The sequence below is a fragment of the Fukomys damarensis genome, unplaced genomic scaffold, assembly GCF_012274545.1.
Source record: "Fukomys damarensis isolate Sample0158 unplaced genomic scaffold, DMR_v1.0_HiC HiC_scaffold_30, whole genome shotgun sequence".
Taxonomy (NCBI): domain Eukaryota; kingdom Metazoa; phylum Chordata; class Mammalia; order Rodentia; family Bathyergidae; genus Fukomys; species Fukomys damarensis.
Genome location: NW_022900942.1, coordinates 9,529,731 through 9,543,514, shown reverse-complemented (window position 1 = coordinate 9,543,514; position 13,784 = coordinate 9,529,731). Strand labels below are relative to the sequence as shown.

The following is a 13,784-nucleotide window of genomic DNA, read 5'->3' as shown; positions in this document are numbered from 1 at the left end:
CCCCCCCCCTTTTTTTTTTTTTTTTTTTTTTTTTTTTTGGTACTAGGAATCAAACTCAGGACCTTATGCTTTCAAGTCAGGTGGCAGCACCACTGAGTTAAATCCCTGGCCCAAATCCCTTCTATTAATAGTGCAAATCAATTCTGGTTCTCTAAGCAAACATGCCAGGAAGGGACTCCTTATTTTGGTTATTTCAAACCCAGCAAGTTTCCAACAAGGAATCTGACTTCTGTGGGCTCCCTTAGGTGCAAGGCCAGCTTTGTGGTGAACACACAGCACTGTCTGATGCTGCAGCATACACTGCAGTGAGCCCAGCCATCTGAAGTCCACTCACACCTGGACAGAGGCTCTGCCCTCCTGCAGCAACCAAGATGGGCCTCTTCAAAAGCGCACTGGCCTCATCCAACTCGAGCTTTGCCCGGAACTCACTTTGCATTAATTGCCTCCTGGAACCTCCATATCCAGACCTATTACTAGCCTTGATTTTTTTCCCTTTATTCCTACAAAAACATCATCACCTACTGATACTTTGCCTTATATTCATCTTTTTTTTCCTAAAAAACACACATTTTTGGCGTTAGCCATGAATTTTGGTTTTCAATCTTACTTCTCCCTAAATCTTCTGGTCTATGCTTCCAGCTAATATTAGTATAGTATTTACAGATAAAGATAATATTGCTTGTAGGAGGGTAATGATGTGGGTTAAATAGTGGCCATTAAGTTGATAGGTACAATGGGTTCAAAACAATGACAATACTGGTAGAGAAAGAGGGGATAATGATGATGGTGGCGATGGTGGTGATGGAAATGATGATGGTAACAGTAACCCTGCTGATGATGATGGTGACGATGATGGTGATAATGGTAACCACGGTGACGTGAGGACAATGGTACTAGTGGCGATGATGACAGCGTTCGTGATGGTGATGACGGTGGTGTCATCAGAACTTCTGCCTTGCCCCAGCATCCTATCTCAACAGAATGTGCTCATTCAGGAGCTAACTTAGAAGGAGATAAAGGACTAACTGCACTAACAGGCCTGCTCTTTTCAGAAACAGGCATTATCACTGAGCCCCAGGACTCGGTACTTAGTTGAACTTAGTGCATGTCACAGTGTTCAGTTCTTGGAAGGTGAGGCTGATGCATGCAGACTCCTTATGAATAAAATTCAGCATGAAAAGTGAAGCAGTCATAGAAATTCAGAACAGAGCCACCCAAGGAGATCCATGGCCCTCAGCACAAAAATCTTCATATATATCAGAAGGAAACAATTTTAGTGGCGTTTAGCTATCCTGATTTTGTTCACAAATTGCTCTAGGAGGTCATCTTTCACATTATAAATTTCTATTAGGAGACATATAGGCATATATGAGCATTCCCTAGAAGCCTCTCCTATACTTGAATGTTTTCCAAGGCTCTTTGCTGTATTCTGTCCACTCTGGCATACTTCTATTGTCGCATACTTCTGTTTTTGTATTTAACATATTATTTGTGGTGGAGTGATTGCAAAAATAGTCCCTAATCTTCAGCTGCTCCAGTATTCACATTATTCACAATGTGACTCACAACCCCTCTCACCAGAAGGTAGGATCTACTTTTCCACCTTTTGGGTCTGGGCAGACATAATGAATTTCTCTGGCCAACTGAATGTGGTGGGAGTAACCAGACACCAGTCTTGGTGTTGTCTCTGTTTTCTATCTTACTCCTCTGTCTTCACCACAAGAATGGCCCCACCTGGCTGCTAGAGAATGAGACCCCAAAAGCAGCAGTTGTCCTAGCTGAAACTTCCAAAATGTGAGAGAGCTCAGCCAAACTCAGCAAAGCCACCTTACTGATCATTTCTGGCTTCTGCTATATGAAGGATCCTAACCTTCAGTTCAGTTTAAGGTGGCAAAATCAACCAGCCTTTGAGCCAGTAGGCCCAGGAGCAAGAATCCATGATCACTGCCAGGCACCACCTAGTTTTGTGGACAGCTATCTTCTGGGCAATGGGCTGGGGGCAGTGATCAAGGCAGTGAGGACTGCACAGAGAAGCAACAGGTGGTGAGCAGAGATGGCAAGAGATGTCTCTATTTTAGATAAACAATCAGGGAAAGCCCCTGAGGAGCAGTGTTTGAGCTGAGACCCAAAGAAAGAGAGGGAGCAAAGCCAAGCAAAGGTTCCCAAGAAGAGCACAGGTGCTCTGTCAGGATGATGCCTTACTCACCACACTGAGGAGCCCACTTCCCAGGACACAGAGAACACTGTGTCCTTGTTGACAAGAACATGGGAAAACACCATTTATGCTGGTCTTCTAATGCTGCCAAACAATGACCAAAATAAGATATGCAAGTCTTTCCCCAGACAAAAAAAAATATATTTTTAGCTCTAGATAATGAATTGTATTTATAGGTATGCCATTAAATCTTTACCTAGAGAAATACCTAAATTTGTAAATCTAGAAATGCCCTTTAGGTCTAATCCACCTACATTCAACTCCTCACAAGCTGTTCTCCAGAATTTTCCCATTATTCTTATTTAAAAGGGTGACAAGGTCCTACAGATCCAAAACCATTCCTGACTGATGAGTGCATTCAAGGCTGCCACACACACAGGCCACTCCAAGGAGGGTGAACTCGCCCACAATGTCCACATCCCAAATTCCCTGGGACTGCTGGCCTAAAATTCGGAGTTTCTTCCTGCCTCACCCACACCCATGCTAAATGATGTACTTGTTCCTTAGCCCAAGTCTGCACTGGCCTTGGACCCAGGTCCTCGACTGAGCTGCCTGGACAGGCTGGGCATGGTGGAGCATAGTTTCTGCACCACTCTGACAAGATGAGGTGAGCAAGGACCACCACACGCCTATTCAGGAATTTAGAGGCAGGATGCAACAGTGGGCCCCCAGCCTGAGCTGCAGAGTCACACAGATTCAGGGCTATGCAGCCAAAGAAGCCACACACAAGTGGGCAGGGGACCAGGGCAAGCCCACCTAAGGAAGGGCTATGCTACAAGATGAGGGCCAGACATGGAGAGCTTGGGCCTGCTACCAAGGAGCCCTGCAGCCCTGCCTCCTCCTGGGCCCTTGGGTTCTCCTATTAGTCTCATGGTATAATGCTATGTTTATCAAGCCAACTTGGGGAGCCTCATATCTGAAAGGGAGGCCTGCTGGCAGGTACACAGTGTTTGTATCAATGCTAGACTAGACACCACGGGGCCTGTTCTTCTTTGCTGTCAAGTTTTCCTTAGCAATTAGTTCATGTCTTCGCACCTTTAAAACAAGTCACAAACACACTTTCTCTAGGAAAGGGCCTGTGAATGAGGGTGACAACGGGGAACTGGACACACAGTGTCAGCACCCCTTCTCCTCCCTGGCCTACAGACCCATGCCACTGTGCCCTCAGCAGAGGGCTGCTAGCTGGCTCACTTGGTATCTTCATCCACATTCACTGCACAGGGCTCCAGGGCCAACCCCAGGGGAACCTATCTACCTCACCCTGGGGCCATTCCCTCCACCTCTTGGAGAGACTCTTGGAGTCCTGGATTAAAGTGTGTCCTCCAAAGTCATAGATAGAGGCCCTAGCCCCAGTGTAATTACATTCAGAGAGAGACAATCTTTTAGAAGGTAACTGTTATGGCTTGTGTTTAGATGCCCCCCAAAGCTTCACGCAGTCATAGGTGGGACTTTTCAGAGGTGGCTGGATCTAGAATGTATGATGCTGGATTTAAGGGTGTGTGATTACCAAATTAGTCCACTGATTGGTTTGGCACTGACCCTGAGCCAGTCACCTAGATAGAATAAAAAAGGGCAGAGAGAAGCCACTTGTTGCTTGCTGGGGTGCTAGTTTGGTGCCTTCTGCCTGCCATGCAATGTTTCTCTCTCCTCCATGATGCCCCTCTACCATGCCATGCTGCCTTGGAGCCAGCTGAATGAGGACTGAAACTTCTACAAACTGTGAGCTACAATAAACCTTTCCTCCTTTAACTGTGGGTGTTGGGTATTTTGTCCCAGCAACAAAAGTAACTAAGGCAGTAAGAGCTTAAATGAGGTCATGAGGGGAGCAATTTGATGATGTCTCTATGAGAAAAGGAGAGCAGGAGACAGACACCTGGAGGAGTGACCATGTGAGGACACAGGGAGGAGTGGCGTCTGCAAGCCAAGCCTCAGAGGAAGCCCACCCGGCTGGTGCCTAGATCTCAGACCTCCAGAACTGTGAGAGGCATCTGTGGTGGAAGCTGCCCCATCCATAGTGTCCTGTTAGGGAAGCCTGAGCTGACTTGCTTGAGAAGAAGCGACATTTCATTCCCCACAGGAGGAAAGTCTACGTCCTGTGCCATCCAATCACAGCTGCGTCCCTCTGCGGTGCTCAGAGTGGGTGTCTCCTCCAATCCACTGCCTTCCATTGCTGGTAATCAGGGGCGAGGGACCCCGGTACCACACAGGGGCCAGGATGGTGTTAAGTTCTCTGTTTGAAGTATAAGGCTTCTCTCTTTTCTCTTCGCTGGGCTCACTCTGAACCTTCTGCGTGTGTTTACCTGATTACCAGGACAGGGGAAAGTCCTCAACAGACAGGATCTCGACTGTCCCCCTCCAACCCCACCCTTGCCTTCATCCCCACTCCCTTTGGGTGTCCATGGAGCTGCTGGAAAAGAGGGACACAGACCTGTGCCCCTGTAGGTACTGTACCACTCCCCTGCCTGATGCCATCCCCATCATGGCAGCCCCCTTGGCATGCAGCAGGTGCTCAATGTATTTGTGCTAAAAAAATAATAATAATAAATAACAAAGTGATGAATTTGAAGTCAGGGTTTACATTTATGTATGACCAACATCTACCATCTAGTGGTGGAAGAGGGCAACTTCAGGATGACAACCATTTTAAAAAGAGACCAGGGATCACCTGAAGAGATAAAGGAATATGGGTGTCAGATGGTCCCTTTGACTGCGTGGTCTCTGAAACTTCCAAAGTTCAAGTCTTGTAACACTGATTTTAGAATTAATTTAAGGCAACCCCCTTGCAAATATCAAATTGTGTATTTATAACCGGTACATTTTCTTAAATAATTATTCTGTTTGAGGGGCTCCTCTCACTGAAGGCACTGTAAAAGATAACATGACTAACACATTAGCCCATGCCATGGCTAACACAGATTCTAGAAAGCTAAGAAGACACGGAGGTCCCAGGAGTGGATGTTAAGAGTGAGCCTGACCTGACCAGACATCTGGAGTAGTGGGCCTCCAGCCCAAAACAACCCCAGCCCACAGGGACCACCGAATTGCAAAGCCACAGCACATAAGCTGCATGGAAAAGTGCTACCCAGCTTGCCCAGCCTGTGTATTTTCAAAAATCCCAGATATCTACTTATTTCAGGCTATTAAGATAGGAAGGCACAGGAGCCAGCCTTTTTCTTTAGGAAATCAGCAGCAGGACATGGTAGGTGGCCAAAGCTGTATGCTTCTCCCCTCCCTCCCACACCATCTCCTTGCTGGGTCATGGTGGGAACTGCCAAGCAGGACTACTTTATACAGGGGTCCCCATTCAGGGCACACACCAGGCATGACCCATAAGTAGCCCTGTGACAGATGCTGGCCCCTGTCCACCCTCAGGAGAGCACTGCTGTCTCTGGATGCTCTTGCCCTGCCATGGCCCCCAGCAGTATAACCTCTGCTGTCCCTCTTCCATGACACTGAGCCAAGCCGTCTGCCTCTGAGCCTCCACAGAGCCTCCCTGAACTCCACTTCAGTCTGTGTAGAAATCACTGCCCTAAATACAGAGCCAAAATCTTGATTTTTGTTTGCTTTTGAGTCTCTATTTCAGAAGAGCCAGAACAAATCTGAAGTAGCTAAGGACACTTTCAGGCCCTAGAAGGAGCCAGACAACATGTGGAGGGCTCTGAAACTAGCAGTCTCCGGCAGCCAAGGAGAGGTTTATCCTGCAGGTCTGGGGCACCGACAACCACAGGTCTAAGCATTCAAGGTTGTTCAGGTGGCTTTTATGGAATGACTCCTGTCCAAAGACAATACAACCACTTCTTATGCAATAGGTGCTAGTAAGTTTTTAAAACTCTTGCCAGGGATTTAGCTCAGTGGTTCTGCCACCTGCCTCAAAAGTGCAAGGCCAGGAGTTCGATCCCCAGTACCAAAAAAAAAAAAAAAATTCAAAACTCTCATTGTCATCAGCTCATTTTCTTAGTGTACCTGAAGTCTCTACATTTGTGGCTGCAGGACAAATTCCAGCTATACTTAATCAGTCCAAAAAAATCTCATAGAACAAAAAAAGACTTATTTTTTGCATGTCATAAATATAACAAACTTTCTGATTCATAAATGCAATACTGTTAAAAGGGAGTTGGGGGCTGGTACCTAGAGAGCGCGTTCCTTAATGACCATTTTATAGGCCTTGGAAATTGTAACTCAAGTAAATTTCTCAGGAGTGATTCCAATCTGTATTTGTGTCACATTAAAGTCTGTAAAATGCAGCCTATAACATCATTTGCCAGGGGATGGACACAGTCGGTCGTTGTCACCAGCTAAGAGGAAACCAAAGCATCCTGTGTTCATGGAGGAAACTTGCCTGGGGCTTTACCACAGAGCTGCCTAGGCAGCCCTGGAGAATGAGATGCAGCACAACTGCCCTGGGGCGAGGCACAGCTCAGCCCCCTGGGAAGCAGTGCGCAGGCTTTACTCTTCCGTTCAGATGCTCTGGAAGCCCCACACGAAAAGACTGGACATCGGTCTGCAGGGGAGCATGGAGGTGAGGCACGACACCGAGATGCAGGGATGAGGGGTGGCTAGCACAGGTTCCCCAGTGCCTCCCAGGCTGAACTGTTGAAGGAGAAAGGCAGATACATAAAAAAGGTACATAAATAGGAGCAGGCACATTGGGGAAACGTGATCCATGCTCTCATGTGGTACTGGGTAGCTGTAAATCAAGGATGGATTTCCAAAGCAGAGCGGGCATGCAGGATTTTTCTGAAGAGAATTACTGAAAGATTTCAATCATGGGCATGGAATGACCTAACACAAACTCCAGAAAAATCCCTGTGGTGGCAATATGGGGACAGGCAGAAGGACCAATGCTCATCCCCAAGGGGAATAAGAGAAGCAGCCGAGGTTGAAGTGGCAGTGGAGGGGATGCCATGCTCCCAGTGTCACGGCCACACGTCCATCTACAGTTGAAAGGCCATAATGTCTGAGGACTGCCTAAAATGGGACACCAGAGAAAATAGTAATGTGTAAAAACTGTGCCTGAAAGATGTTTTAATCTTTAAATCTCAATGAAGGCTATATTGGCATAAATAATGCCCAATCAAAATGGTAGAATGTGACGTAAGACAACAGGAACAATGATCGTTATACTTAACAACTATGAGATCCTTGCTAAGTTTAACAAGGGACATCCAGTGAAGCAGGGGGTAGTGTGAAAATCCAGCACAAGGAAGGAAAAAGTTATCACAGACAATTCAGGAAGCTAGGGTTTGAAGTTGTGGAAAATAGAAGAATACAAGGAGTTTGCACTTGCTGGCATTCTAGGTAATAGGGTACCCTAAGTGTGTCTGCATGAGTAAGGGAAAACCCTACAGAGGAGAAGGAAACTGGGGGAAAGGCCTAATGGGTGTGCGTGCTCAGTGAAGGAAAGCCCTGGGGCTCAGAATCGGGTCTTCAAAAAGCCCAACATTCCTGCCTCTGTACACCAGTTCTTAATTTACCTAAGGTCAGCTAAGTGAATCATCAGTCCTTCAGAGAGGAAAGCTCAAAAAGCCAAAGTTCTACATTCTTTTCCAGGATACTCATAGTCCATCTCCCAAGCAGGCTGACAGCACCTCCATCCTTCCCACCTAACAGGGTACTGTGGAGATAGTCTGTAGGATAATGGGTGCTTTGGAGAGTGCTACACACCACAGGGACATCTTCATCATTCCTAACCATGGGATCTATGTCCAGTGGCACAACAGGCAAAGGTGTGCAAAGTGAATGAGTCTGTAAGCCCCACACCTGGATTACAGTACCTGGATTCCACAGGTCTTGGTGGGTTTCTGGCTGTATCCCTTGGGTAAGTCACCCTTCTGTGACTTCAACTTTCAGCCTGTAAAATGGCATTCATCATGCCTAGCTTGGAGGGGGTTGAGACATAATGAGATAAAACAGATGAGAATAGCTGAGTTCCTGGCCGTAAATGTTCTTTTAAACATCAGCTGCTTGTTTTTTGTACTCTCTCTCAAGACTGAGTTATGTCAGCTGGATCTAGACTGAGACAACTGCTACACACACCTGTCCTTTTAACCCACGACCTTCCTCTTCAAACCATATCCCATGGTCTGTGGCTCAGGTTCACCTCTCTCTTGAACCACTTCATTGTCCACCTCTGGCTTTCCTCTGCTTCCGTGACACACACACTAGCTCAGAAATATGCACACCTTTACACACTGGCCAGCTGTCTTCCCCTTGGTAGTTATGTTGCCAACTGACAGACACGTGGTTGTTCTTGATGCCTGAAGCCTCGCTTTGAGTTAATATTACTAATAACCGACAGTTCATTTCCTCTCCGATTTGACAACTCAAGCAAGATCTAAAGTGCACCATGAGTTATTTCCAAAAATGCTTTTCCCTCTTGGCTAGAGATCTTAAGAGATTATCCAAGTCAGCCCAGGTTTGACATCAGAGCTAATTTCTTCTTCAAATGTGTGTAACTGCCTCAATCATTTCATCAGTCTTTCCAAAGTTCCAGGTGGGTGTCACCTGTTCCTGCTGATGCACAGGTATGTCCTCTCTCCCAGGTAGAGGACTCCTCTTCCACTGACATTTTTACCATGGATCTGCATCTCTGGCTTGGAACGCAACATTATGTCATTGTCCCTCCTCCACAGCAAGCCCAAACTGTAGGCTGTTTTGCTCTTATGTCAGGACCTACCACAGTACCTAACCCAAAGCAATTCACTAGGCATATTTTTAACATCAAAAACTTTCCCTATGACTTCTACAATTTTAAAGAAGCCTGAAATAGTCTGATGAGGCAAAGCTCACATGGTTCTCTGAGGGTTCTAAAACCACAACACTCAACAGGAAGTAGGGGCAAGGGCCTTGTGATTTCATCAGCTTGTCCACACAAGCTTGTCTCTCAAGCAGATCAGTCCGAAGCCTCAGGCCAGGACTCCAGATGTTCCACCAGACTTCTATGAATCTTACATGCAGCCTTTACCTTAGTAACCCTGTTCTGAAAAGATTCTAGTTCATCAAGGCCATCCTTAGGTGTGGGAGATCAGAAGGATACAGAGCACAGCTTGAGAAGACACCTAAGCATTTAGTGGGGAGAGATGCCGCCTGGGGCATGAATACTAGTCTGTGGTCAAATGTGGATACACAAACACCATGGGTTGGATTTCCCTTGCCCCTTAAATGCTTAAACTGTTGGGTAACCAAGTTAGAGTTTACTGTTCTTCTTCTCCTGCTCATTTAATGCACTGAAATGAGAAAATCCACATCTTCCTTGCCTGAACAAGAAAAGAGCATCTGCTGTGGTCTGAATCTTAGTGCATTCTTCAAACTCTCATACTGAAACCTAAACCACAGTGTGGTGTTGTAGAGGCGAAGTCTTCAGGCAGTGATCAGGTCACCAGGATGGAGGCCTCAAGAACAGTTTTATGAAAGACTTCGAGAGAGCTTGTTCTGCCTTCCACCATGTGAAGATGCCACAATGAAGTGCCACCTATGAGGCAGAGAAGTCACCAGACACCAAATACACTGGTACCTTGATCTTGAATCCCCCAGTGTCCAGAACTGAGAGCAATGAATTTGCTGCTTAAAAACAACCCAAACTACTGTTCTGTTATAGCAAGAACCTTTAACTACTGTGTATTTTCCTTTTCCCTTACCAGAAGTCAGAGGGGGATGTCGCATCTCCAGAGATGCCCACAGACTTTCCTTTCCTGCAGCCACTCTGGCCTCATGCATCAGTGAAGAAACCAGACCTTCCCTGAATTTGTCACACAGGCAGAGCTTTTCGGGGGTTGGGGGAAGAGACATTAATAACACATATTAGGAATGCATTTCTCTTGAATGCAAATGGGAGATAAAGGTGTAGTCATAAACGTATAAACTAATTTCAACACTTTACAGTTATTGTGTATGTGTGCACGTGTGAGAGAGACAGACCACACACCCAGCTCTGGCACCCAGGCACCATTTAGCCACTGGTTACCAAAGGAGGAGCTCCCCAGCTGCTCAGGCCAGCACACTGGGTTCTCACTGCAGGGTGAACAGGAGGCTGACAGAGGATGAAGAGCTGCATTCCCGGAGGAAGGAACACCCATTACCTTGAGAATACTCCAGGACAGGGGTATGAGTTAGAGACTAGGAATGTGAGCAGGCTCGTCGGCTCTGGGGATCTCCACTCATCAGGCGATACACAGAAATCTGAGCCAGGTTGCTTGCCACACCGCAAGCTTCAAATGAGTCAAGATACCTTCGAAACGGGGACTTACAGAACCCAAGCTTGTCAGCTAAGGGTCAGCTGCTTTTTAAGGATTTAATGAGGACCTTCCCTCCTTCAGCATCTCTCTGATTGTTCTCCTGAGAACCAGGAGGGAGGTTCTGAACACCCTGGGTCACAAACCTCACCTGAGTTAGATGAGGTTAGTGTTGCAGTCTGCATAGCCCAGCGGCCTTTCAGAAAACTCCTCAAAATAGCAATTCATCCCAGCTGACAGAAGGGATAAACCCAGGGTTCCCTGGTTGTAGTATGTAGCATCCTCTATTTTCTGTTCTGGCATGTGTCAAAAGTTGTGTGCAAGTAACTCGTCCCTTTTTTCTGCCCGACACTAGTACATCTTCTAACCACGTTAAACACAATCTGTCTTTGAAATTAGAAAAGTTATGCATCTGATGGCTTCATACTTTTTGGTGATCTAATCAGCAAAACACAGCAAACCACAGTGCCAGCCCCCACCCCCACCCCAAATTTTTGGTGCAGTGATTTTATCCAGGTGTGGATAATCCAGGGTTCCACTTATATCCAGTCCTGTATATCGCATGTGGGTCACAGTGCAAGTTTCAGGACACCATACACTCTCAGGGGAATGAGAAGTGAGCTGGGGTAAAGAAATGAGAAAAACACCTCCCATTATAAGAAAAAAAATTGTGATATCCTAGAGTTCAGGAAAGATTTGGAAGAAATACACTGTCCATTCAGAATCTTCTTAGATGAATTATCTTATGAATCATCCTAAAACTTTTATGCTTAAAGAATGTTAACTCTTTGGTTTATGTTTAGCAAAAAAAAAAAAATTATAACAACCACAGACCAAAGCAAGCTATCAAATGAGTCAAGCTACCTTTAAAATAGGGGAAAAATGTCTTACAAATCTCAAGAACTCGAAGATGTTTTTATTTATTTAAAATTCCAATAGAATGAATGTTTTATCTAAATACTTTATCACACAACTGAAACATTGAATTACTTTTCAGAAATAGTTAAATACATCAATCTATTACAAATTCTAATATAAAGAGTACAAAATGTTATAAATTGTATTTTTATAAAAGAAATACAAATTCTATGGTCTTTTGCATTTTACTGTTTCAAAGTATATATTAGCAAAGTTGATAAAGAGTGGACATTTTTCTTGCAGGGAGACCAGGGTGGTCACTCCACTCAGGCATGTCCTAGGGCTCTGGCGTTTGCATGAACCATGGCAAACAAGGACCTGGTCATTGCTGGAAGTCCTCACCTGTGGTTGTGGTTGTTGCTGTTGTTGCTGCTGTCTGCTTAGTGAATAAAATGTTCTGCAATTAGAAGTCACCAAAGTTAAAAGCAGTAAAACAACAAATGTTACTTCAGACATTGTGAAAGTAGAGTCAAGCTTACGAACATAGAATTTCCTTCTTCTGTCTACAACAGGGTTTGAACCTTGTGTTCAGGATAGGTGGTCTTGTTCTAAAGAAGGAGTGCAAGGAGAGTCTCTGGCCACGGGAGTCCAGCAGGTGCTGTCTTCCATGCAACAGGAGGACTGCACCACTTTCTGTGATCTGGAAGACACCCACATTGCCCCATAAACTACACCTGCTCTCCTGGTTGAAAGCATGGGAAGCAACCAGGGCCTCCACCAAATGAGGTGGAACTTGCCCCCCTGCTGCACCCAGCTCTACATGCTAAGGGAGTGAGGCACTGTGAGGCCTGTGAGTGCCAGGGCCTTATAGAGATCCTGGAGCCGTTCCTAGCCATGGTACATGGCAGCCAAGTCAGAAGATGCACCCTGACAGACTGTCAGAAAGTCCACATTCCTTTATCTTACAGAGTGACTGCATGTAGCTCCCAGTTGGATTTCCTTGTTTTCAGAAAACCAGTGTCTCTTCTTGATTTAAAAAAATAAATAAATAATGGGGAAACCTCTTAAAACATTTGATACTTTCCGAACCAAGAAGGCAAAATCCACATGGCTTGAAATTACACAGGTGCAACACTTCAGTCTAAGATTGCAGTGAGATTTTTGGGAGCCAGGCAAAAATGTGTACAGGTACGGGGTGCGGGGGGGGCGGGGTGATTTCCCAGAGAAGACAATGAACATCTGCTATTTTAGAGACTTCAAATGTTCATTCTTCAAATTAAGGGCGGCAGTAAATAACCTGAAAGATTTTAAGAAGCTCATTATTTGTGTGTTACTTAAATTAAAAAATAAGAGATATGAGTGGGGAGGGAGAGAGGGTGACAGTGAGGAGAAGGCAAGGGGCCAAGCTAGACCAGGCAGAAGCCAAGCTAGGATACAGCAAGAGTGCAAGGTAAAGGGCAGGGGAGACACAAGGAGCACTGCAGTGTAGACAACCAAACCCTTTATTGTCTAAATTACATTAGACGCAACACTGTAAAAATCCTGTTAGGAAACAAGGAGACAGCAGGTTGGTAGAGGTAGTAGAAAGTCTGTAACAGTCAGAAGGCGACTTACAGAAGTGTATCATGCAGAAATCATTTGAAAAAAAAAAGCGAATCAAAACATATTGGCTAAATAAATAAGAAAACACAAATCATATTAAATACTATGGTTGAACTGACACAAACAAATTAACAAACCAATACAATACTGATGCTCAGTGGAAGAAAGGAGCCACCCATCCAGTCCAGCGCGCAGCAGGGCTCAAAGTCGCAATCGCCAGCCCCTCGTAGCTGTGCACCTCTGAAAACCTCGTTTTTTGCATTCTGAGAGGCAGGCACATCACCACGTAAGCCGGTGGTCCCTCACGGCTGCTCTCCTGGAAGCCAATGCATACGGCATTCTGTGGCTGCAGCCCAGCACGCGCCTTTCTCCCCACCAGACCGACTGGGAAGGAGATTTGAGGAAGAAAAGACACTTCCAGCTCTAAATGCCAATTGCACTTTTCCGTGCGGCTTCTGAAACAGTAAAAATGTAGACGACACCTTTGTGTCACTTTGGGTACAGGATTTTCTTTTAATAACTAAAACACAGAAAAACAAGACAGGACTGAGTCACTAGTCCCTTCACATTCCTAACTGTCACCGTTTACTTTCAGCAAAGAAAACAAAAGCCAGAAAATGCAGAAATGATCACCTTGGGAAAAATATCAAAATGATCAAACATAAATCAACAGAAGGGTGTTCCAATTTCTTAGGTGGACAGAGGAATGTGTCTCTATAGTTTTGCTCAAATAACCTCACAGAACAATCCATGACAGTTGCTTAACAGTATCTGTGCAGACATCCCAAGCACACCAACACAATAGATCATTCTCATATATATATCCGGTGTAAGAATATCAGGAAAAATAAGTAAAAAAAAACTATATATATATATAT

The 13,784-nt window shown here is 45.4% G+C and overlaps 1 protein-coding gene across 5 annotated transcripts in view; it reads right to left on the bottom strand.

The window, feature by feature from the left end:
* Positions 1-11,601: 11,601 nt before the first annotated feature.
* The window catches only part of Znf516 (zinc finger protein 516), a 115,951-nt gene continuing 113,768 nt past the window's right edge, over positions 11,602-13,784 (bottom strand). For 3 of the 5 annotated variants that reach the window (XM_033757592.1, XM_033757590.1, XM_033757591.1), the window contains 2 exons: positions 11,848-12,004; positions 11,623-11,740 (listed from right to left, as the gene is read on the bottom strand). In XM_033757592.1, the coding sequence (XP_033613483.1) occupies positions 11,703-11,740; positions 11,848-12,004 (195 nt within the window). In that variant the 3' untranslated portion in view covers positions 11,623-11,702. Of the gene's footprint in view, positions 11,762-11,847; positions 12,005-13,784 lie in introns of all 5 variants that reach the window. The other 2 variants (XM_033757593.1, XM_033757594.1) reach the window with 2 other exon arrangements.